This window comes from Parus major, chromosome 1 (assembly GCF_001522545.3).
Source record: "Parus major isolate Abel chromosome 1, Parus_major1.1, whole genome shotgun sequence".
In the NCBI taxonomy this organism is placed as follows: domain Eukaryota; kingdom Metazoa; phylum Chordata; class Aves; order Passeriformes; family Paridae; genus Parus; species Parus major.
The window spans coordinates 69,836,593-69,861,589 of NC_031768.1; the positions used below are offsets into that span (position 1 = coordinate 69,836,593).

A 24,997-nucleotide genomic window follows, 5' to 3' on the forward strand; every position below is an offset into this window, starting at 1 on the left:
CTTTAAGTATTTAAAATATGTATGAAATAGAAAAATGTGTATAAGATCAGAAGGGCTTGCTGATTTCACTTAGTGCACTCTCCTACCAGCCCCACTTTTCTTCCTCACAAAAATGGAATCCAGTTAACTCACTTTGCAACTCCCTGCACAGACACAAATCCTCATCCAACATACCTTTCTGTAGCTCAAATGAAGTTATTAAAGACTTGTATTATTTATACCTGTTGAGGGTTTTTCCCCAAGGTCTTTTGACAGCATCCCAGCTCGTGGGTTGCTGAGCTGCAGCATCTGCTGTGGACAGCCAGGGGCTGTGTGGAGGCGGCTGAGCGACAGCCTGGGAGCAGAGGGTGTCCTCAGCTTTGGGCAGCTGACAGGGCTGGAGCCCACAAGTGCCTGCATTTATTCACATGGATTTTAGAAACAAAAAAGGCATTAAATTTGCCTTGAATGCCTTGGCTTGCAATGCTTCTGACATACAGATGTTCTCAGTTGTCTGCAATTCACTTCCATGGAGAATACAGTTGTAGCAAAATAATTTTATATGACAGCCCTAAGGGAACACAAGTGATAGAGCAGCTTTTATAACATACTAAAGCTTCCATAAAACTAATTATATATGTTATCAAAATGATTCATGCTAGCCAGAGTGAATCCTACTCATTACAAATGAGAGTTGAAGTGACAGTTCATTGTCTCTTAACATCTGCACAAATATATTGCCTTTTCTCTCCGTGCTGACACAGGGAGGTTGGGGAAGGAATTCCCCAAGGACTGGAGGTGCCATTGCAAGAAAGAGGCAGTGCCATTGGGGTCTGTAACCTCAGCTGATTGTGACAAGGTAAGTTCTGATCATACATGATTCCTTACCATCATAGCAAATTTTCTTCTTATCTCCTGTAAATTTAATTTGCTGTCTTGCCCTGAAGCCTGCCCAGCAAATGTGACCCTCATGCATGGAGCAGTGCCCTGTAGCTGTAGGTATTGCTCTCACTGAAACTATTTAACATTGAAGGTCTTTTGCAAAACAGTGCCGAATTGCTGGCGGTGCTTTCCCTAAGTAGGGATTTAGATAACTTGTTCTACTTAATCAAATTAGCTCTCTGTGATTTAATCTGGTGTTTAAGCCAAATTCCCAAGACACAGTTGTTTTAATAGTCTGTTCAGTTTGTAATCTCTGTTTTCCAAGAAAACTAGCTTTTATTTTTTTTTTGTTTGTTTTTCTGACAATCTCAAATGTACATGAAAAACTGATGTAGGCTGGCTGAGTACAGGGGAATAGCTAATTTGACATTCAGTTTCTTCCCTTGTGAGCTATCCCCTTTTCCATGCCTTTCCCTTGGTCAGTCACAAGTGTCTGTCAGCTGGTCTGGCACCTGTGCCTCTCTGTCTATAGCCTGATTCATGTTTACTTAGTTACGTTACATTACTTACTGTGTCTCTAGCTTTATCTGCTTTATTTGGAAAAAAGAAGAAAAAAAAGAAAAAAAAAAAAAAAGGACTTTTTCGAATTAAAGTGGGTCAGTAAAAGCTGCAAACCCCCCCTTTTTAGAACTCATTCTGTCTGTCAGGAGCCTTTGTGCCAGCTGACAACACTTCCGATTCCAGTCACCACACCCCACAGAAAAGGTCACTCTAGGGCAACCTCTTCAGAAGTGCAGGACTTGCTGAAGCAAACGGGACCCTTGAGCTTGGCTCTTCCTTTTCTATTTAACCCTTAAACCATCTGGGGCTTAAGGCTGGAGAAGAGAGGCTGTGCACCTCTTATCAACGTCAGGACTGGGGAAGGTAACCCTCAGCTCACACTGTGCTCACCCAAAGGCCCCTCTGGTGCTCCAGCTGTAAGTAGAAGATCCATCAGTGCTCTCAGGCAGCTAAAGGACATGTGTGTGAATGCTGCATTAGCTCTGGACCTCTGGAACAGTGTTTAAGAGCCAAAGTCAGCATGGGGCTGCTGTGATTGTTGAGAGGCTTTGTTAAAAGTGAGCTCCTGGATAGTTTATTTATCAAGACCTGTAAATCACAGTATGAACATGGAAATAGGAGAACTAGGAAGTTTGAGCTGGTGGTTTGGCTGACATCCTAGAACTCTGTTTTATTTCCCTATGAATGTTGGGGAAAATGATGGGGTAGATGAAAAGCTTTAGTTTTCTGCATATTGGAGTAAATTCCTTGTTATGCCAGATCATCAAAGCCAGTTTTGGTTCTTTCCATTTGTACTGCTGCTGCTCCTTACCAACCTCCACTGACCTGAAATCAAACCTCAGTAAATCCTCCAGATAAATCTACCTTGTTTATAATGACTTAGCCTAGAGAGAAATTCCATCTGGACTCAGCCCTGCAAAGCTGGTGCTGGGAGAGACAAATTCTGTCTCTGCAGCCAACTCCTCCCACCTTTTATTTGCCTTTTTCCTACTACTATACCATAAATACTACAGCCTCCTGGACACTGCTATTTGTACCAAAAAATAATACAAACAGAACACTAACAGAAAGGCAGACAAGTGTCTGGCAGGGGTGATCTGTCTGTAACTTCTCTCTTCATTATTACTGCTTTAAGCAAGTTAAATGTGAATAAACTGGCTCGAAGTGGAAGGAAGCACTGGCTTCAGTATGACCACTGTTTAGAGAAGAGTAGGTGTTAATATGCCCAGAGGTCTTCTGGGGCTTGTGACATCTCTTGGCAGGGGCCGTGGCAGCCAAACTGGTATTTTCTTACTCTTCAGGAGCGCTGGGGTGTTTGCCAGCAGCCTCCACATCTCACTCCACTTTCAGGATCATTATGAGTGAGGCTGCTGAATTGCCATCTCTCCTGCAGAGACTAGAAGATGTCCACAAAAATCTGGGCATTGGTGACACTGAGGGGATGAAGTTGCTGATAGTTGGAGGATTTTCCATGAGAGGGCTGTACCAGTGGAGTCTGGGCCTGCTCTTGCTGCTCAGCAGCACAGCCTCAGTGTCAATGTCCCAAGAGTGTTTATGCCTTCAGCGGCTTTTCCTGTTAGCCCGAGTCTTGCATGCCTCTTCTGTCTCTCCCAGAGAAGGGATGCTGAAGTGACAATAGTTGGCTGGCTCAGCTGGAAGTTTACAATATTTAAATTACAGTTCCAGGTCTGAGTTCCACACTCACATCAGTGAGGTGAGATCAGCTAGCAAAGGAAGAGATAATTAAAGGGCCATTACAGCAAGCTGGTCCCAGGAGAGTCAGGATGGTCCAGGTGAAGCTGCTGCAGGCAGGCACCCAAGTCACATCCTCAGCTGCCTTGCTGAACTCAGGGATTGGGAAGTGTGTTCTTAGGGGGTGGATTGAACTGAAATGTGGATGGTACAGCTGTGCTCATTCAAAAAGGAATTCAAAAAGCTCTAAAAAAGCAATTAAACCTTTCTGAGGCCTGCCAAGACAGTGCTGAGATCTTTTATTTTGACTGGAAACATGTAAATCACCTGAATACCTTACTCAGACTTACTTCACTTTCAGAAGCGTTTATAGAGAGCCCACTGTCACTGTCTTCATACAATCCCAGATGGCATGATACAAATTTCACTCTTTTCTAGGATCTCTTTTGTACATCCTGCTTTTCATCTTGTCTTTTCTTCCCCTTTGGCACTGGTGATGAATATGTTTCACTTTCCCATGGCTTCTCCTCAGTGCTGCACCGAGTTGTTTGCCAGCTACGCCAGCCCTCTGTGCTGTTTGGAATCCCCCCTCCTTGTCCAGGTCAGCCTGAATCTTCTCTTTTTGCTTGCTTAAAGCATAAGAGGAGCAAAAAATTCCCACCCAGTAGAACGCTGGAAGAGCTTGCACGTGGTAGTGGTAACATTTTCACATGGTCCTGAGTCTGGACTTCCATAGACTACAAACTGATGGATTAATTGCAGACAGAAGTCTGAAGACTGAAGAATTGCATTCTTCAGCTGCTGGAGGTCCATGAGTAGTGCTAAGAAAAAGGCCCCCACATCGGTGCCAGTTTGCAGTTTCCCACTCCATCACCTAATAAAGAGCCAAACAGACCAAGTGCAAACGCTCCTTTGTGGCCACATGTCACAGCAGGGCAGGACATTGCAGTGGTGTACATGTTTCTTGTGTAAAAGCCATTCACCCACTGGAAGACTTTGAGCAAACACCAACAAAACACTTTGCAAATCAAAGGGAGGGTCAGGTGCCAGGATAACACAGGATTGCTCCTGCTGCAGGGACAGACAGAGGAGCTGCTCTGTGCCATGGCCATGGCACCGCTTCTGCCTTCACTGTGGGCAGGTGAGGAGCTGCAGAGGGCCTGGATCAGCCAGAGCCCAGCCCTGATTAACAGCTGAAGGGGCTCTTGAAAGACCCCACTTTAGGGGCCTGTAGTTTCCTTTCCTCTAGAAGTGTAAAGATTGTAACAGCATAATATAAAAATATACAATTCTATTGTTTACTGGGCCTGTTCACCAGCAATAGCTGGTGAGGTTGAAGAGATGAGGGTTAGAGGTGGCAGTGGGGTGCTGCCAGCAAACCTGCAGGCAGTATGTAGGTGTTTCCTGCCCAGGCAATCCCTCCCAGTGCCCATGGGGACTCTTGCCTGTTTTGGCCAAAATTCGATGAGATTCTTTCTTCCACTTCTTCCATCTCACTGTTCTTAAGTTTTTGAAGTGTTTTAAAACATTAGTGTTAAAATAATTTCTGTTGAACTGAGTATAACCAAATAACTTGGATGTGATTTGGGCTGATTTATAATTAGCAGTTCTAAGCAGGAGTCTAATTTAACTGTGTCATCCTTTCTGCTGTAACTCCCTTGCTCTTTGGTGCTGTTTTCCACCAGCCTAAGAGCACAGGAGGGAATGCCCTGCTGGGTCTCAACTAACAGGTCAGCCCAACCTGCTTTGAATCACACATTTAGGAAATTGAGTAGAAATACCAGGTGTGCAAAGTAGATCTGATATGAAGGATTATTTGTTTTGCTGTAGTATTTCATGGTAAGATTATCTCAGGGAAGAGAAAGTGACTGTTCCAGGCCAAAAAAGAGAACGGCTTTGTGTTCCCAGTCCATTTAAACCATCAGACTTCCCAACTGACCTGTCTAATCTTTTCTACAGATAATTTTTTTGCAGCACCTGAGGGTAAGTCCTGTTATCAGCAATTTTTACATACCATCATGGATAGGTCTGGCTTGCTGCAGTGACCAGCTCCTGTCCCTAGTTTTCATGGAGGGTTCTTACAGAAAAGTCCCGATCAGGGCATGCACTTAAAAATCACCATTTTAGGCACTTTACCATTATCTTCCATTTCAGAAGCAGATGTCCAGAGATAGGAGTCCAACCAAATAAATCCCTGGGAACATTGGCTTTGAATGTGAAATTTCTAAAAGCAAGCTTTACCTTGTGCATGTGTTACATCTTCCAAATTAATGAAATTAAACCCCCAGTTCTGTTTTCTGGTGGCAGCGGGGGATCAGACAAGGCAGTTGAAGAGAATGGGAAACACAGGCTTGGAGGAAAGCAGACAAACAAGTACCTGACAATTGCAGCAGTGATAAATATGGCAGATGGGTAGGAAAGAGCCATAAAACAGGAGGAGAGGGGATAAGAGAGAGAGAGAGACATTCCTCTCCTGAGTGCAAAGAGTCTTCAGTGTGTTACTATTTCTAACATAGGATAGGGGATGGGGAGGACAAATCCTCCTGTGTCAAGAAAAAGGGCTAAGTAAATGCAGCATGTCTTCTTCACAAAATGGATATATTATGAAGACTAAGAAGTTAAAATGCCTGGTATGCTTGAAGGGCAGGGTAGTTCTAGAGAATAGAAGAGTTTTCTTTCCTACTTGTTTTCCCATGCAGCCCAGGGTTATTTAGCTAAGCTTTTAATACACAAGTGGGAATTTTGCTGAATGATTCTCCAGCACAACTTTTATGCAATTTTTTTCCTCTTGTCTCTTTTTCTCCCCCTTTTTGTTTTCTTTTGTTTGAACTACCCATAGGCAGTGGTTCAATAGCAGACTTTTAAAGAATGGGTTGTTGGTGTGGGTTGGGGTTGATCTGGTCAAGGATGTGGGTTTTTAAATTTTTTTCCTGGCCTGGTTACTGGGCCAGAGGACAGAGCAGCAGTAACATCATGAAGCAGTAGCTGATTCCAGGGCCATCTTTTGGGTGGCATTAGGACATCTGCCTTTTTTTTTCCATGAAAACATGTAATGCAAGTTAAGCAAAATCTGAATGCAGTCTTTTTTTTTTTTGTTTTGTCCAAAACCTGAGGTAATTGGGAAAATAACAGAGACTGTCAGGCATTTAAACCCTTCAGCTTTCTCAGCATGGAGTGTGACAAGGCCAAACTGAAAGCTAACTTCTCTTCCCTAAGATCAGGTAAGAACTGCAGGAGTACCCTCAGAGGAGCTGCAGCAACTGTAGACCTTTAACCAGATGAAAGCAAACATTAGAGAGCAGATCCAAGGAAGCCTTGAGACCAAAACTTTTAGTTGTTTTTGGGTCACCCCCTCAGCTAACAGATGATAATAATTTCTTTTTATTTATCTCTCTCAGCTGCTGCAGTTACAACACTGATACATCTGCAGAAGGGGCAATATTGCATCTTTGGTGATTTTTGGGCTTCCAAGCACTTTTACAGCCGATGTCAGCACCTCCGGACTTGCAGAGGGAAATCAGCTGCAGGAGGCAGCAGTGTGTGCTGGAAGTTCCAGCACTGATCCCTGTTCTTCCCTGCCTCCTGCAGCTGTTGCTGCTGCCCCCACTGCCCAGAGTCCACTCACTGCAGAAAGGCAACAAAAAGATTTCTTTAGGAAAAGAAAGCATCTGGGCCATAAATGCCACAAGTTCTCCTCAGTGACACTCTGTGTATTAGGAGACATCATCTGGCACTCAGATATTTTTCAGAAATCCCTACTACAGCACTTGCCAACACCTTGAGTAAACTCCAACGCTGTCTATTTGTTGTTGAAAGCCACAGGAGATGTAATTTATGGCATTCTTGAGCTCTTCCCTGTAGATCCCACAGCTTCTCTCATTATATAATGAGAGGTCTGAACCCGCAGGGCTTGCTTCTATTAACTCATCAATAGAATACAATAAGCATTTTATCACCCAAAGGAGTTAGAGTCTCTTCTGCCTGAGGCCATCTGTTCTGCCAGTTGAAAAACAGAGTACGAAGATAACTTTGAGGTAGTTCTTGCCCATAAAAAGTTGATTAGTCCTCATTGAGTAAGCAACAGATCCTCCAAGGTTTAAAGTATGTTTAAAGGTATATTTAAATTGAGATTAGATTGGGATTTTAACTAATGGAGAGTAGCTGCACAAACCTTCCTAGAGACCATTTCTGTGAATTTTCACATTTTGTCAAGGTGTATAAATTTTTTTGATCAAGGATTTTTTTTTCTCTTTGTAGTCTCAAAATATCAAAACAATGTGATGAATTTTGGCAAAATGCAAGTGATATTTGCTGGAATATTATGGGTCTGCTTTGGTATTTCAGTCAGAAAAACATTCTCACTCTTGTACTGGTGCAACGTCCCCTTAACTGTTGAACATCCTTAGGGAAAAGGTTTAATAAAGCTTTTTAAACTCTTTTGAAACTCTGATAAAGCAACACAACTACTGTTGTATCTAAAAACATAAACCAGCACCAGGAAAAGGAAAAGCTTCCTTTTTTCTCTTGCAACAGAAAGACAACAAATGGCCAAACAAATGGTCAAGCTGAAACCTGCTGCTGAAACTCAGCTACCAGATGTTGCTAGAATCAACATCAATATGCAAGAAAGCACATTTGCAAGGTATGGACAAAACTGGCAGGTAAATGCTGTTTCTCTGCTGATTCCTGATCTGCCTCGTTTTGCTTTGGGCTGCTGCAGAGTTTGTGTGTTTAGGTGAACATGAAGTTAGAGAAGTAAGGTGGCTGTAGACCAGTGTTTCACTTTAGCTTTTAAAATATGTTTTGCAATGTAATGGCCCCTTTTGCTCTTTTTTTTTTGTGCACTAAAAGCTAGATATCCTTTTCTCATTCTTATTTTGATAACAAATAACCTTTGCTGCTGCTGTTTCGTTCAATATTGGTGAAATACCCATTGTGTGGAACTTTTCTCCCCCCCTAAGGCTCCTGTATTGGTCTATGAAATGTCTAGGGCACATGGATGCCTGGGCTGAAAGGCATTTTAAAAAATTGAAACAGAACCTTTAGTTTTTTGGTTTTTTTAAAAATTTTCTCAGTTAATTTTGCAATCTCTGCCACATGCAGAATAAGTGCTTGGGTGGTGTACAGGTCTCCCCTGAATTGGTCCACAGTGGTCTGTAATTTCCTCAAATTTAAGGATTTAGGAATAAAATTACTAACTGACCTGGACAATGCCCTGCCTCAGGCCATGTGCAAGGTGACAAGTTTTTTATTTTGTGCATATTCTGTATTTATATATGTTTACTGTTATGTTCCAATGATGTGTATGATACAGATCTGGGGCAAATCAAAATGATCCCTGGAATTCCAATGGTTTAATTTTTTTTTCCTAAGCTGTACATCAGTGTTCTCCCTTAAACTGTTGGTTACAACCAGATTTTGATATATTAGCTATTAAACATAGGGGAATTTTTGCATACTAAATAGCATGTGAATTGTCCATCCATAAACTGAGACTGAGAGCTGGGCAAAAGAAACGGAAAACTCCACAAAGACTGAGGCTCAGGGGAAGCACTTTCTAAAAGTTACCTTCTCTTTTTGTCTGCTTTTCCACCAATGCTTTAGAAAAATGTCATTTATAACCTTTTGAACAAGTCAAATCTCCTTTTGTCAGATCAACCAAAAAAAAAAAAAAAAAAAAGTCCCACTGTGATAAAGATTTAGAAAATCAAATGATGGGAAAACCCCTTCAGTCCTACTCGACTGACCCTGCTGTTGAAGCTGTGGTTCTGTGTAGAAACCTCAGTGTGCCCCCAATCTGCCACCCTCTCCATCAGTAGGCTATTAGAAACCATTTCTTTTAATCCCATCATTCACTGCTGTTGTGGAAAGCAGCAGGCTCCCCAGCAAATCCACCCACGATTATTTTTATCCTATTGAAAGCGCTACCTTATCAGACATAATCGAAATGGCTCATGTGCTGCTATGTGAAGAGCTAATGGGTTTTACCATCACTCAGGCCAAAACTAAATATGGATTAAATTGCCAGCACAAAGTGTGCATTGTGTGGCTCTGCTCTGCAGTGCCCAGCCTCAGCTTGCTCCGTGCCTGATAAAACACTGCACCCTCCTTCAATCCCCCTTTGTTAAAAGGGCAAAACAAAGCAGCAGTGTCTGCGCTGGAATGTGCTGCAGGTAGCGATCTAAACCTCCATCACCAAAGACACTGAGAGGATTAATTTAATGCATGGAGGTTGTTGCTTGGAGGGACTTCATAGGAATGCAAACCAAAGGCCCTCAAAGAGACCACAACAAAGGGAAAAGCCATGTGATCTCAGACTCCTGGTAGGATGAGGAGCACTGGATTAAGGGCTTGGTCTACCTTGTAGAAAAGGCAGGAAATACTGTTGTACTGAATAGCAACGCAATGCAAAAGATTTTGGGGTGGGTGGGTTTTTTGTAGACCTTCTGGAAAGCTTGGATGGAAAATTGCAGCTTTGTTAATGACATTTATACAGTAATTGATATAAGCAAATGTCTGTGCAAATGTTGTGGTCATGTATGTCGTGTGTTCTGTGTTGTACTTTGTTTCCAGATAGAGTATCTGTCTTTCAATTCCTGTTTATTGATTATATTTTTTCAAATTTTTGCAAAAACCCATTGCAGTCCTGGCAGTGCTGAGAGTCACAAAGATCCCCTTCTTGGCACAGAGTGACCTCCCAAACATGCCAGGTGCTTCTTGTCCTACCAGACTTGCAGACCTCCAGGGGAACTCCAAGGACACTCAGGTGGGCCTGAGCACGTGAACTGCTGCCACTTGTGACAGTCACAGCTGAAAACAAGTAGGAAACTGCTCAGGAGGGCAGCACATGGACATAGGGTATAAGGACTCCTTGCTAGTCTGGGCAGGTGATCCTCAGTTAAGCTCTGAATTATGTACTTTAAAGAATGTAGAAATAACAGCATTACACTGAGAAGAGCCAATGTGAAATTTGCTCAACTAAATCAGAGACAGGGACAAAACAGCTTTTGAGTCTCCCCCAAACTTTCCCCCCCAAAATCAAGAGTGCTTTCATACTCCAGCACAAGCTCCTTGGCTTTATGTTATCGGCAATCCCTATCTGGATTCAGTTTCCAGTCACTGCTTATGACTTTATCATTAGGACCAATTTTATACAATTATCAAATTACTCTTTCTTCTCAGTCTTCTACTCTTGTCAGTCAGGCTGTTCCATTCCTTTCTTAATCATTTAAACTGGGGCCATGGCTCCAATCCTGCTTCAAAAATACAGCTCCTTTCATTATTTGCTTATGTCTTGTCTGAGACAACCCAGTAGTGTGGAGCACCAGGTGCTCTTTTCTAAGACATTGTAAAGACAGCAACCTGTCTTTTTCCACACCTTTTTTTCTGACCCCCCCTTTCTTGAGAAGCAGAATTTTTAAACAGTTTTGAAGCACTATGATTTTAGGCGTTGATGTGAACTTACTGCTTCTTTGGGGTCCTCCTGATTGAAGAATAATGTTACTGCTAAACCACAAACATCTCAAGACAAAGATGCTCTGAATTCTACCATAACCTTAAGATAATTACATCATTATGGAATTAGAAGAATTAGAAGAATTCTTCACTAAATTTCTACAGAAAGCTATTATTAATTTGAGGTCAACAAAGACTGGTCATTTCACTGAACATTTTATTCACAAGTAGAAAAAGCATTACAAAACAATTTATACAAGATTTTAATTTACATTTGTTAAAGGAGTATTTAAAACAGCCCTGTAAGTCCCTAGACATGTCATGTGGGCAGTCTAAATGCAGTGATAGTGGATGTTTTCTACTGGCATGTACAACATTGCTTGCCACAGGCAATATACAAAAGACCAATTTGGTTAAATTAAGAAAAAAAAGTATATACAAAATATACATATATATTTTAAAAATACTGTATTAATTTTTGCCTCCCAATTCACTCTCAATCTTTCACTCAAAAAAAAAAAAGAAAAAAAAAAGAAAAAAAAAAACTATCTTTCTCTAGGGTTGCTGGATAAAAACAATTATACAAAGTTTAAATTCCAATGAGAAAACATACTGTGGCAGATGCTGGCAAAATTTTTGAACATCACTTTTTCAAGAACTGTTATTTGTGAAAAGTTGGATCTCTGTATGTTCTAAAAATATTTTGCCATATACTGAAATGCACATTGGATTTTTTTCTATTTACAAAGTATATACAAAGAAGCACGTCTCTTCATGCACATGTAGTGAAAAATAATGTTTTGTAACTTCTTAAATGTATGAAAGTATACTAAGAAATTATTCAAAACTACTAGTATTTAAATATATATGTGAAAGTATTTATCTGAGTAATAGTACTGTGTAACTGCTTATTCTTCCATCAGTGACCAAAAGGTGGTATCTACTTCTTAAAACACCAAAGAAGTGTTTGCCAAACAACAGCAAAAAAAAAAATCACTTGGGTAACTTGTTCAGTTTGGTTCAAATGTGGGAACTGTTCCTCATGGCTTTTGCACAAATGAATAATCTCACTGGTGAAGAGCTGGAGCATCTCTCTGCCATGGATGCCTGTACTGTTTTTAGCTATTCTCGCGCAGGTCCAACCTTCTGCGTGCTTCAAAGCAAAAGTCTTTTTCCATAATGGATTCTTAATACTGTCTCAACATTTCCATTGCCACACAAACCCTGTGTGGAAAGATGAGTAATATTTATTGCCAATTTGCATCTGTTTTGCTGATTGCTTTGCTTTAGTCAAGGCACATCAGGTACTTTAAGGAATAATTGCTAGAGTTCATCACAGGCATGTGTGAGCCTGTTGAGTGTAATGAATCAGTAGAGGTTACTGGGATTATCCACAGAAGCAAAAACTATTTTAGGGATGAAAATGGCTGAAAAAAAAGAGAAAATATATTAAGGGATGTGATAAAGCAAACAGATTTTTAGATTTTTGTGTGGAAAATTTGACTTGACACAGTACTACAGTGAGAAGGACAGAGCATCTTGAATGCAAGGGACTCCTAAATGAAGGAATTAGTTCACCACAGAGCTTGACCCTTAAAAATAATGCATTAATAAAAAATCTTGGTAACAGTCTCACTGTATAAATACTTTCATGGCACACCTGCTATAGTCTGACGTTTTGATTTGACAGTTGATTACAATTATTTCAACATTCAAAATTATATGCTATAACAAGAAGTGCTGTATTCCAATACTGAGACTACTAATTAAACACAATGTCCTTATCTATATGTCTGACCTTCATTAAACTAAATCTAATTTAAAACTAATCTCCTGCTACACTTAACAGAACAATGCCACCTCCCAAAAATGTAATAATTGGATGGAGGGGACTTCAACCACACCTACTGTAACATGCTAATTCTCTAACTCCCCAAACTAGTTTATTGAATATAATGTAATACATAATAAAAGCTTCAGTTTATTAATAGGTGATCCTTTTATAAACAGAAATGGATTTTTGTTATCTCCTTCAATAGCAGGAATATTACTTAAAATTAGAACCAGCAGAAAAAGAAATCCTAATGCATGCACAAATCTGCAGGCAGAGTAACTGGTACTGTGTTGTCCCACATCTTCTGACCCCATATGTAGCCATATTTGAGACCCCCCTAAACACACTGAAGTATTTTTATTTCTTGCTGTATTTACATACACTATTAAGCTCACTCCATTAGACATTTTGAGACTCTGAGGAAATAGAAAGAGATTGAAAAGGTCATAAATCCACTTTCAGGGTCCTCATAGGATGCTCCTTGAAGTTTAACTTCCCAGCTGCTACAGCTCAGACACAACTGCTCAGAAGGTGTGAAATGATGCTGTTTTTTTCCAGCTGGTTTGAAAACCATGCAACACTGAAGACCAGACTATGTTTGATGAATATCAGCAGGGGAGTGTAGAGGAAGCATTCAGCTTTAAGCTGAGAGAAATCACTCCAGTCCCTAAAAAAAGTGACAGGAGAGTGGTTACATAAGTTCATAAGAAAACTGCATGTACTTCTATATTAGGGTAAACACTAAAAGAGTAGAGGTATACTTACTGGTTGCTGTAAAATTCACCTAAACCTAATGATTAAACCTGTATTAAAACCACATTAAAAAGCTTAGACTTGTCTGTACATAAATAAAAATTTGCTATATTCTGATTTTATGTTATTCCCTTGAAGTATAATAATAAAACAATGACCTATGCAAGACTGTAATACATCCACAGGGAGTACAAAGGCCATTCTTGCCTCAAAATATTTCAAAAAAGCATGAAAGATGGGAAAACATGCTATGGATCGAGATGAAATTGTCTTGGGGTTGTACAGCTGGCCAGTGTTCATCCTGAAGATACATCACAGGTAAGCCCAGTCCTGGTCCTGTGCCATGAACACTACTGAAATTTCTCTGCCAAAAATGCACATTTAATGGTGCACTGTAAAGTCTGAACGTGGAGAAATTGTACAAAATGAATCAGTAGGGTCTATTCTTGGAAAAAAATGAAGAAAAACTTAACCCTCTTGAAGACCTAGATTATTCAAAATTATACACAAATCTCAGTAGTTATAGAGGAAAGCAGAAAACTATCAAAGCATACTGGAATTTGAGATGCCAGAAAAGCTGTCTCCATACACATAGGAATCTATAAGAAAATTTACAGTTCAGATACCATAACAAGTATAGTGAAATAAAAGCTAATTTTTGTAGCCATATTTTGAAATTCTGTGGGTCTTTTGACCTAAGAAAAATCTTAAATAATATTAATTGCATACCTCTGAAGCTGATGCATGGTTTGGTGGGAAATACCCACAAACTTCTGATTTTGAAAACCTTGTTAATATGGAAATACATTCCTGTAAAACATCAAGAGCTGCTGGGAACTAGAAGTGTTGAGATCTGAAGTGGTATCCAGGTCACTGTCCCTTCCTACACACAGCTACAGAATATGACTGTCACCAAATGAGATTGGGCACACACAGAAATAAAACTGCCAGTGCTGCCATCTCACATGTGGGCAGGCACTGCCCAGCATGGTTACAGACAAAACTTTATACTGTAAATAATACAGTGAGAGAAATACGTGCCACCTGGATAAGGCTGATATTGGCAGTGATGGCAGCAGATTTTCAGGGTGACAAGTTCCATTGAAGTCACTGGCAAAACAATTCTTGATTTAACAGTCAGTTCCCTTCCCTTTCCTCCTCTTGACAATGTCAGCCAAACAATTAAGGCCAGATTTGCAAAGAAACTATTGCTCTTACATGTTTTCAGAATATGTGTGGTTTTTCCTAAATACTAATTACTTTCTACTTCATATTTAGGAATAACACAAAAGTGTTAATGCAAACCAAATGGAAAAGGATCAAAGGAATGCAGTTTTACTTCTGCAGATGGCTCAAAATTTTCATAATTACAGATAGCATAATATTCTTAATTAAGTTTGGTGCATTATTAATATTAGTGGCAATTTCTTGGGTTCCTGCCTCTGAGTTCACGTACAAGGGACTCTTTCAGCTTTCCAGCCACAGCCTGCATAAGCCTGGAGAAACAACACCACTTTCCATCAGGACACAGGCCATAATTTTGGATCCTATCACAGATTAGTTCTTTGAGGCTCCAGATTACTTCCAAAAGTAGAAAATTCCATTTTAAAAATATGGAAAATATTCAAAAGGAGATAATGTTGAAGCAGTAGCAGAGTGACTTTTTGCAACAGTTCCACTCTTACATAGTTGAGACAATTGTTTGTCACCTCTTTGCATTTTGACCTCAGACCTGCATTTTCTCTGAGCTTTTACAGATAAATTTGTATTTTATGGATTAACTTACGTTTTATCTGATGACATGGGAATATAAATGGCATTATAAGGCATTTGAGATTCTCTTGTGTTTCTACTACTACTGCATTTACTCCACAGAAAGGCTCCATAAATATTTTTCGATGAACACTTGTACGTCTTTTATGCTTTGTTTGCAATAAGCAAAGCCAATTCCTCAGTTCTCACTCATAAACAAAGGTTATCCTTACACAATGGTTTGATCATAAGACTATTATTTTTTCCCTTGAAATTTAATGAAAGATTTCCTTGATAAAAGCTGACTGGTGTACAGACTTTCCCCTGTATTCTGGTTAGTATTATTTCAACACCACGGTTTGCGTAATTACACCTTTCAAATTCAGTTAATGATTTAAAAATGTGAAACTGCTCGATCTCTTGTAGAGGTTTAATTTATCTCAGCAATAGCTAGGTGTAACCTATGGAGAAATACAACCCTGAAACTTCTTACAACTCTATTTTTATCTGGCTCTACATGCCTGGAGCACTCATTCTCATTCCTCTGTAGTGATGTTTTTTACCTCTTTATCAGTCTGTAGAGTCATTTGTTGTTCCATTACACTCTGGCTGGCTTTCAGCAGTCACTGAGTTCCGAAGTGATGAAGCTTCTCTGCATGTTCTGTGTTCAGAGATTTCAAAGGACTTTGCACCATTTCCATCAAGAGACTTAGCTGAAATAAGTACTTCACTTAGTTCCTGGTTATTATCCAATTCAACAGCGGGTGCATTTTCAGTCTCAAGGCTGCAGGATTTTGCAGATCCTCCAGTCAGTTCTGAATATGATTCACAGATAGAAATGCTGTCACAACAAGCTGAGTTTTGCATAAGAGGCCAAGCATCTGGAATGTCTCCACCAGTAGAGTGTGAAAGAGAACCAAGGAAAGCAGGAATCATTTCTCCAACAGAATCAGAAGCTCTGCGGAAGGATAAAAGGCACATGGTTTACAAAGCATTCCAGAAAATATTATCAGTATTTTAATTACTTAATTCCTTGTCTGGAAATGACAAAAGCTCTGGTGAACACTACTTCAGACAGCGAATCCAGGATTCCACAAAACATGAACTACAGCTGGGGTTGTTTAGGGTCAGAAATATGACAAAAAATACTATAATACTGTTCAGATATAAACACTGTCAGAAAGAAGAAGGATTTTTTTTTTTTTTTCTGAGTGCATGGAGAGGGGAGTATTAAGATGTAGCAGCCTTAAAGTGCAGCAACAAAGATGGCTGAGCAGAGTCTACAGTCTCCAACACCAGGGGAGGTTTGATTGGTTTGGGTTTTTTTTCTCCCCCAAACTGTAGATAGACAAATATCGAAGTATGGAAGTAATATCTAATATGGAAGTAAAAGAAGTAAAGTGGCTTCAGACTGGGAGAATGGAATAGGCAACAAAGCTTCTTGAAACCTTGTGTTTGCTTCAAACCTGAAAACTGGATTTTTCAGTTTGTTCTGCCTAGCCTTCAAAATGCAAAAAGCTTTTCTTCTATTCTCTTTTATGTGGAAAGGACATAATATTAAAGAAGAGCAAGCATTATTTTATTTTTTGGAAAATGGAAGAAAGTAGAAGTGGAAACTCAGTGTTATCTACCTCAAGTATATTTAAAGTGCACAATAACAGTGACATGTGGTAAACACTGCTGAAAGGCCATTAGTGTTTTTCAGTATACATACACCAAAATAAGTATTAACAAAACCAGGAATTTATACCAATGTGTTTTATTTTCAAACACCTTCTACAGATTTTTTAAATGCAAAGGCTGTATTAAGTCTGATATGCAGTGTGACAAAACTTGTCCCACATTAACAGGCCTATAACAGTTTTTAAGCAGCCTTACTCATTTCCAAAACATAATGCTTTAATAGCTTTGACATACACACAAAGCATTTTCAGAGATGAGGCCAAAAGTCAGGACATTGCACCACAATTGAAGGAAATACATTATTCTGGCAAAGGAAATTGGCACAAGCTCCATTTCTACTGGAAGGAACCACAGAATCTTTGATGTCCACATAGCATGGATATTACAGTTATTTTTAAAGCCTTAACCAAAAGATTCCTCAAAAAGTATACAGCTCTCAATTTGTCAGCCTCAGTGGTATACAAGGATGACTCAAGCTTATTGGTATTTAAACAAGTTATTATAGAAAACTTAGATATTGTACTTAGGTCACTAAGTCACCTTGCACAAACAGTACTTATGAAGAAGCTCCCTCTACATTTTTATTTACATGTGGCCATAAGAACAAAACAGCTGAAGAACAATTTAAACCTTATATGGAAAATTATTCTAGTTAAAATAAATAAATATATCCTGTGTTAAAATCTGTAACCAGGAAACTCTGAAGGACACCATAAATGTTATATATTTAGCTCATGGCCCTGCTGTAAAAATAACTACTCTACTACTGCACGTAAACTCAGCTAATCGAGAGAAAATAGAAGTTAAGACCTGCTAGAAATTCAGAAATAATAGATATTTCAAATTTACAGTCCTAAATACTTCCTTAAAAAAAAAAAAAATCTCTATGCCACTTGTGAATTGTACCTCATTTCCCCCAATTCATGGGTTTATGCAGCAACTCTTGCTAACCATTAACAGGGGGTGGCCAAAGCCCCAAAGGAGCTATAGAGTAAAAGGAATATTATCTGTTTGTGAGAGAAGCCACTTCTTCAGAGAAACACATGGATCAAGTCAGCATTCACTAAGTAATAATTAATTTTTTCACCATAACCCTATTCTTGCACAACTTGGGATGATATGGGTACAGCTCATTAAAATCCCTCATTCCACTTCAAGCAGCTGTTGTCTCTGTATAAATATTAATTTAAAAATATTTCATGTTTAATACACATTTGTAAAACTAAGTTACCTTTCATTGAGCGTGGTTTGTGAGTGGAAAGCACAGCTGTGACTGCTGTGCTCCATGCTACAGGTTTCATCACAGCACAGGGAGGGAATCAAGTGAACTGGTCCTAGGGAATGAAAATGAATTCAATAGTGTTAAAACTGTCAAAGCTCTGTATAAACTTATTTTCTGCTCTTTTTCAAACTTGAGTATTAGTTTGCCAGTTACATTATAATACATGGATTGAGGAAAGAGATTTCTTGCTGTAAAAACATTTTTTAAAAACATCTTTATTGCTTTAAAATTGAAATATTTATGAAAGCCAAGTCCTTTCTCCAGAAGTAATATAGAAGCCAGTCATGAATACCTTTTTTTAAAATTAATTTTCTTCTCAGTTGAATACACATAAGTGGAAGCATTCTGAGTTAAGCTATCAGGATGATATTTAAGCCTGTGCTTTTGTGTTAAATTATGTATTTCTTAATGTCATAACTGCATCTGTTCTGATACAACTTCAAAAAATGGCAAGGATTTCAATTGTCTGGGTTGTTAATGCACTTTAGAATACATTGCACATTCTGAGATACTCTCTGGTAAATCCTTCACACTAATTTAAGTCTCAAAGCCAGATGCAGTGCTATTTTTATCAGAAATAAATGTAATAGACATTTCAATTTATTTTTTTTCAAGTGAAGACACTGAAATGAATAGAGGAAAAAACAAAAAATAAACCCAAATAGCTACTTAAAAAATCGTTTCTGCTTATTAAGAAATTAGCCTAGGACAAAGGGTAGTTTGACAGTGTTAGCTCTGCAGTTAAATGTAATTTTCACAACTCAAGTGTTAGATAAAATAAAGTCACCTTTCAGTTGACCTAACATACCACATGTCTGTGATGTACTTCTTTGGCACTGGCAACATGTTCTGTGGTCATATTCACTTAGCCGTGGTCTATCAAAACATGATAATTCAGAGCCATTGTAGTGAATGTCCTGTGATCTCAGAGACCCTTGGAACAAAGTGAATAAAAATCTATGTCAGTAAAATGTTACCCTTTTTCCTGCTCAGAGCCCTCTATCTTCACAGAATGTGTAATTGTCATGCTATAAAGTATGTCCATACATTTTCCAGTTGAAAGATCCACACTGACCATGTGGCTTCCAATAACTTAACCCCCAGGTTTGCAACAAACCCTAGAACAGCTGGTTCAACTACAGCCTCTTCTAGGAAGACATCAGCTCTCATTTTGATGATTTGAGAGTATATCTTATTCACTGTTACATTTTTGCAGTGGTTAATGATTCTCAGTGCTTCCCATCTGAAATTTTCCAGAGTCAGCTTTCAGCCACTGGGATTTTGTTTACATTATCTTCAAGAGCTTTATATTAACAGCAGACTTCCTTTAATCTCTATAATTGCAGGCCAAGGCAAACAAGTTATTGCACTTCACTAAATGAAGTCTGAATTCACTGTGTCAGAATTTCTCAAAACTCATGTGTAAAGCAAATTCTAGGTTAGGAACAATTCTTACAATGCCTCTATAAACCTTTTAGCTTCTGTTTGTGCTGAAAGCAGCAATAACATAAATTCATCCTAGATAGTATTCTTGTTTCGCATCCAGGGTTATCCATTAGATGCTATAAACATATTTTAATATATTTTTTTAAAACTATAAATGGGAACTAAAGTGCTTTCCACTTTTTTCTTAATTTAAATTAAGCAGCAAAAAAATGTTTATTATAAACAAATTACATTGATGAACTGTTAGGGATTTAAAAGAAATATACAAATCTATCTTAGGCATTTAATTCATCTTGAATATGCCCATAAAAACAAAACTTTTAAGGACAAATCTCTCATCTACACTGGCCACATTCATTGTCTTGATGACCTAATCTGTGTTTCACAACAGCATTTGATGCACAGATCTTCCAAACTGGTATTTCCACATTGACATCGCAACTCTGTAATGTCCCATCTTGGATCATGAATGATCCAAATACATCTGTGCATCATCTACCAGAGTATGGCATGGAATTGATACAACTGGAGGTTTTCTGGGATTTCCACAGAATTTTCTCAGTAGCAGGAGAAAATGCCTCCACACTCAGCTGGCAAACTTGGATGAAGTCCTGGGCTCTGCTACATTGACCAGCTCAATGCTAAACTTGCTTAAATGATGTATAAGTTTCATTTCTTTACCTACAGAGATACCTGCCAAACTAATACCACTCTATAAATATTACCAAGAAACAGTAATAATTGGAAACTCACAGCTTGGTTTCTTCTCCATGAACTGCCTCTTGCAATAGATAACACAAAGGATGAGAAGAGCCAAGAGCACTGTTGCAAGTGCACTGCAGATAACAGCTGCCAGAGCAGTGTCTCGAGGACTGGAAGCAGTTGAAGGGATCTTCACAAGATTTACCTTGGTGGTACCTGAAATATAATTAAATAATAATTAAGGCAAATGTCTTCAGACATTTCCAGAACATAGTCATGTAATAGAAAGTCTGGGAAACAGAAGAGGTCTGTAGCACAGAAAAAAAGAGAATATTCTCTGAAAAAAAGAGAATGTATTTATACATGCAACATTAGCTGCACAGACAGATACAACTCTCAGCACCCTCAGCATGAAAAGGAATCTTAGAAAAGATAAATTGCAAACTGTGTGATAATGGGTGGAGATGTACACAAACACATTCATACTGTCCATGAGAATGGAATCAGACCCTCACCATGAAAACAAAGACATCTGAATGTGTAATGTCACATGAATTTAATATGGAGAACATTTCCTAGGGTAGAGCTGAGACAGTGATCCACTAGAGGGAGTCACAAATACATGAACTTCCCTTAATAAGGAAACTTTCTGGGCACTGAGACACCCACAGAAGTCCAAATGCAGTCAAAATTATGATCCTGCTTTGTTGTATACGTCATGACACCATGGTCATTTCCAAGACCAAACCCAGGATTTCAACTCTGCCAACTCTTTTTCTTCAGTGTTTTTTTTGGTTTTTTTTTCATACTAGATGATACCTCTAGTCAACATTCAACAGATTGACTTTATAAATTAATGAAGACTTAACCAACATTTCCAGATACAAACGTTTTTAGGTGGAAAGTGAAAAATATTTTTAAAGGATCAAAACTTTAACTACAACTGTTGAAACTGTCTTAAATTATAGATTTTAAAATTAAATTATTTTTTAAACAACCTATGAATCTTGTCAGCCCACCAATTTCAATTTACTTTGAAGTCCTTCTAAATCCAATGAGAAAAAGGAATAAAACATAGAGTACTTCTATGGCAGCAAAATTTTAAGAAACCACAAACCATATTTTACTAACTTACAAAAATAAGTTACTGTGCCTATTTACCCCAGAAGATATTTGGTTAAAACCTAAAGACTATAATATCCTTAGAAACGGACCATGCAGTCATAAGTTTAAATTGTGAGATAAATGCCAGAGTATATTAAAACCTCTAATCAAATTTTTCGTAAATACAATTGTTCAATATGGTTACTGCAATTTCATAATGGCAGGAGAGAACTTCCTAGCTTAGTCAGTGCAATGAGTGGACTTGTATTACTCAGGAATACTTTTCTGCAATAGTTATGGTATTTCCTCTACACACATCAAACATGGGCACCAAAGGGTTTGTGATACCATATTGCTTTGTTATAATGCCTATAGGGATTGACAAAACCTAGGCATTTTGAAAAATCTACTTAATTCTAAGACTTTAGACCACTCAATACCAAAGAAAACACTATATTCTATTAAATAAAGATTCCAGAAAATAAAAGAAATAACCCACCAAGTGTATTAAATAAACACAGTTTCTCGAGCTTATAGTATCATGTAGTTGCTAGTAAATAGGGTAATATAAAAAGGTAGAGAGATCAGATTATGGCCATTATACAGAAGAAAAAAAGTTTAGTTGCTCATTTTCTGATTTCAGCATAAAGAGAAACAAGAGTTGCCACATTTACATCTGCTAAAATATTTCCATTTACCTCCAATTTGTACTATTATGTTCCACTGTCACATCAAAATCTGAAGAGCAAATTTATAGCAGATCTTTTTTACATGCTTTCAATTGCCAAGTTGCACAGAGTGGAGCAACTGTGAAGAAAGAAGTACAAACAGAGAGCCACAGAAATGAGTGAGGAACTGGAGATGCTCTCTCCTGCGATCAAAGTTTGAGAGAGCTGGGATTGCTCACGCTCAAGGAGAACCTCATCAATTTGTATAAATCCTTGGAGGGAGTGTGCAGAGAGGACAGAGCCAGGTTCTTTTCTCAGACCAGAGGTGATGGACACAAACTAAAACACAGGAGGTGCCCTCTGAACATCAGGATACTTTAATAACTCTGAGACTGACTGACCACTGGCACAGTTGTATTTTCTCTCACATAGTTATGACCTATCCTTTTCCTCATGTTCTTCTAGAATTCCTTTATGCACACAGCTAAGTTCTATGGCCTTTTTTCCAAATCGTCAATGTTAATTTTAATGAAAATGCAGTAAGTGTCATAATCATTTTGTCCTAATTTGAATGCTCTTGGCAGGGCCACTGCAATCTTCCATGGAGAAAACTTTTCTCTCAGTTTCTAGGATTCTTGCAACTGTGGTTTTAAGTTTATAGTTTTAGCAGACTGAAGAAATTTCTACATGAAGTTCCAGGATATCTGTGAGAAGCAGTAAATCTATATAAAATCCTGTCTGTATAGCAATGTGTGCTGGCTTTGGTGTGACCAGACTGTGCTTTGGTATCAGTTTTTCAGTTTTAGTCAACTGTCTGATCTAGTTTCTTTTAGAAGGTTAAAGACAGACTGGACAAGTATTTAAAAACCAGACAAAAAAAAAAACTGATCAGAACATCTTCAAATATTTTTCATACCAATACACCTACTTGTATTAATGTACACAAGAGCACTGAACAGTTCTTAGTAATTAGGCCTTCATAATTTGCAGAAAAAAGAATTGGCAATTTTAAAAGGAAAAAAAGAAACAGAGCACAGGAGATGGAGCTTCTATATTTTTGTCTCTTCATTTGCTCACAAAACACATCTATTTTCAAGTATGGTTACATATTACATATTCTAGGAAAATATAAATTCTGTATTTTCTTAATGACCATCAGCAATATTCTAACTGGAAGTGCAGTGATTTAATTTTAAATATCAGCAAAATTTAATTTTTTTTAGCCGTCTAGCTATCAAAGATTTGTTTTATTTGGTGGATTTTTTTTTCACTTGAGAAAGCAATTTTCTATTCCTGAGAATGCCTACCACTCATTTTCACCTTCAAAGAACTTTTTGGAATAGCTACTCTGAGCAGTCCATTGTAGTCTAGCTCTAATTATAATGATAGTGATCTTCCCTGCAGAGACCAACATTTCAGAAGTGGATTGCTATTGTAGAAGTGGCCCGTTGGGCATTGCTGAACTCTGCTTTCAGTGTTACTCACACATGTATGCATTTTCATAAACTCTTTCTTTTCACAGACTTAATGGTTCCACTTCAGTAAAGCAAGGACTTGCATTTTAAATTTGAACTTGTACTTACATCTATTAGATGGTTACATGATTAAATTAAAATATTCAATTAAACACTTTGTGAACTGGATGGGATACATTCAGAAAGGAGGGAGGAGGTGCACACTGTTTTCTGATTCTGGAAAGCATGTGCATATTATCCCTATTTTATTTAAGAAATTGATTTCCTTTTTTAAGTTTTAGTTGTAACATATTCTTAAAATTTTGCTAATGTTGAAGAATTACCCAAAATATCAAACTGTCTCCTGCATAATTTTGAGCAGTAAGCTTAAATACACTTCCTTAATTACCAATATTACATTATAATGGCAGTATATGCAAAGGTGTGGTCCTTAAAAGCAAGTAAAGTTTCTGTTAATCCAAGACAGTTAAACAGCAATAACTCAGTTAATATGGAACATATGAATCCTAGCTGTATCACTAAAATTTCTGCCAATAAACAGAATAGCTGAATTTTCAGCCTATTATACCAAACAACAAGAGACAGGGCAAAATGTAAAAAGACTTCCTTTGTCACTGATTCCATGTTTATTTTCTCCAATTTTTTTTTCTTTTTTCCAGAACCATGATTAACTACAGTTGCTACTGGAATCAGCAAACCAAAAAGAAAGCTTTTTGTGGTAGATCAAGCATATGAGAACAGAACTTGCAACACTGTATGTTTCTTCCATGGATACAGGAAACATATAGTAACTTGTAAAGTTGAGGAGAATAAAATGTGGAATATTATGTTGCCCATTACCTTTACTTGAATGGCCCAACTCAGTGATATCAACCTTAATTTGACAAGAATTGAGGGCTCAGACATACCCTCAAGCTATGTAATTTAACAAGTCACTGCCTGCCAGCTGAACTGCAGTGGCTATCTGTGTGTGTGTGCTCTTCATCTGCAGAAAAAGGTAAGCCAATGTAAGGCAATGTGGTTCACTTTGAAAATCCCTCATTTTGAAAAAAAAACCACCAAAAAATAAGTAAAGATGTTTATAGTCACTTAAAAGTAAGAAGGCAATATGTTTACCTAGCCCCAAATAAGTAAAATGATGTATTATATACCCTTATATATGATACAGACAATTCAAATGCTACATGTGTAAGATCTGTATATATAGATAAAATGCATGTTTTATATACTACTGAGCATTAACACAAAGCAACTTTCCCTGGATATATCTTTGAGTTTTTACAAAGCAGCAGATTGCCTCCCTTCTCCTGGTCTTTCAAGCAGGAGGTAAGAAACTTTATTAAACATTACTGTTGGAGACTGTGGTAAACAGTGGGGACAGAGTCTCCCAGCATCTGTAAAAAGACAGCCTTTTGCATGCACGGCCCACACCCAAAAGTTCATCATGTCAAACCACATTTTTCAAATGTACTCCAAGTGCTGACTATAAAGCCTTTAGTTAATGGCCTACAATTTTTTCTTTTTGTTTGTTTTATTTTGCTGGTTTTGTTATTTTTTTAATAAATGTACCAAAAAGCCCTAGGGGAGAAAATGACTATTCAAGTATTTATCCATTGTTTGGAAATCCTGAGAAATATGCTTATAAATTAAAATCTTTGAAATGTGATTTATTCCCTTCCAAGACCATTTCTCTTGCACTGTGTATTTTCACAAACCCCAGCTGCTGACA

General features: G+C 38.2%; 1 protein-coding gene and 1 long non-coding RNA gene across 3 annotated transcripts in view; one reads left to right on the forward strand and one right to left on the reverse strand.

Annotated features, from left to right (window-relative positions):
- The first annotated feature begins 353 nt into the window (after positions 1-353).
- Positions 354-24,095, forward strand: LOC107209493. The gene is made up of 5 exons (XR_001523618.3): positions 354-6,335; positions 7,648-7,756; positions 9,759-9,880; positions 13,342-13,474; positions 23,928-24,095. It is a non-coding gene; the product is annotated as an uncharacterized LOC107209493 (long non-coding RNA).
- Positions 12,734-24,997, reverse strand: part of TNFRSF19 (TNF receptor superfamily member 19) — a 54,919-nt gene continuing 42,655 nt past the window's right edge. For both annotated transcript variants that reach the window (XM_015639283.3, XM_015639292.3), the window contains 5 exons: positions 20,073-20,237; positions 18,682-18,807; positions 17,823-17,925; positions 15,472-15,866; positions 12,734-13,070 (listed from right to left, as the gene is read on the reverse strand). In XM_015639283.3, the coding sequence (XP_015494769.1) occupies positions 15,479-15,866; positions 17,823-17,925; positions 18,682-18,807; positions 20,073-20,237 (782 nt within the window). In that variant the 3' untranslated portion in view covers positions 12,734-13,070; positions 15,472-15,478. The remainder of the gene's footprint in view (positions 13,071-15,471; positions 15,867-17,822; positions 17,926-18,681; positions 18,808-20,072; positions 20,238-24,997) is intronic.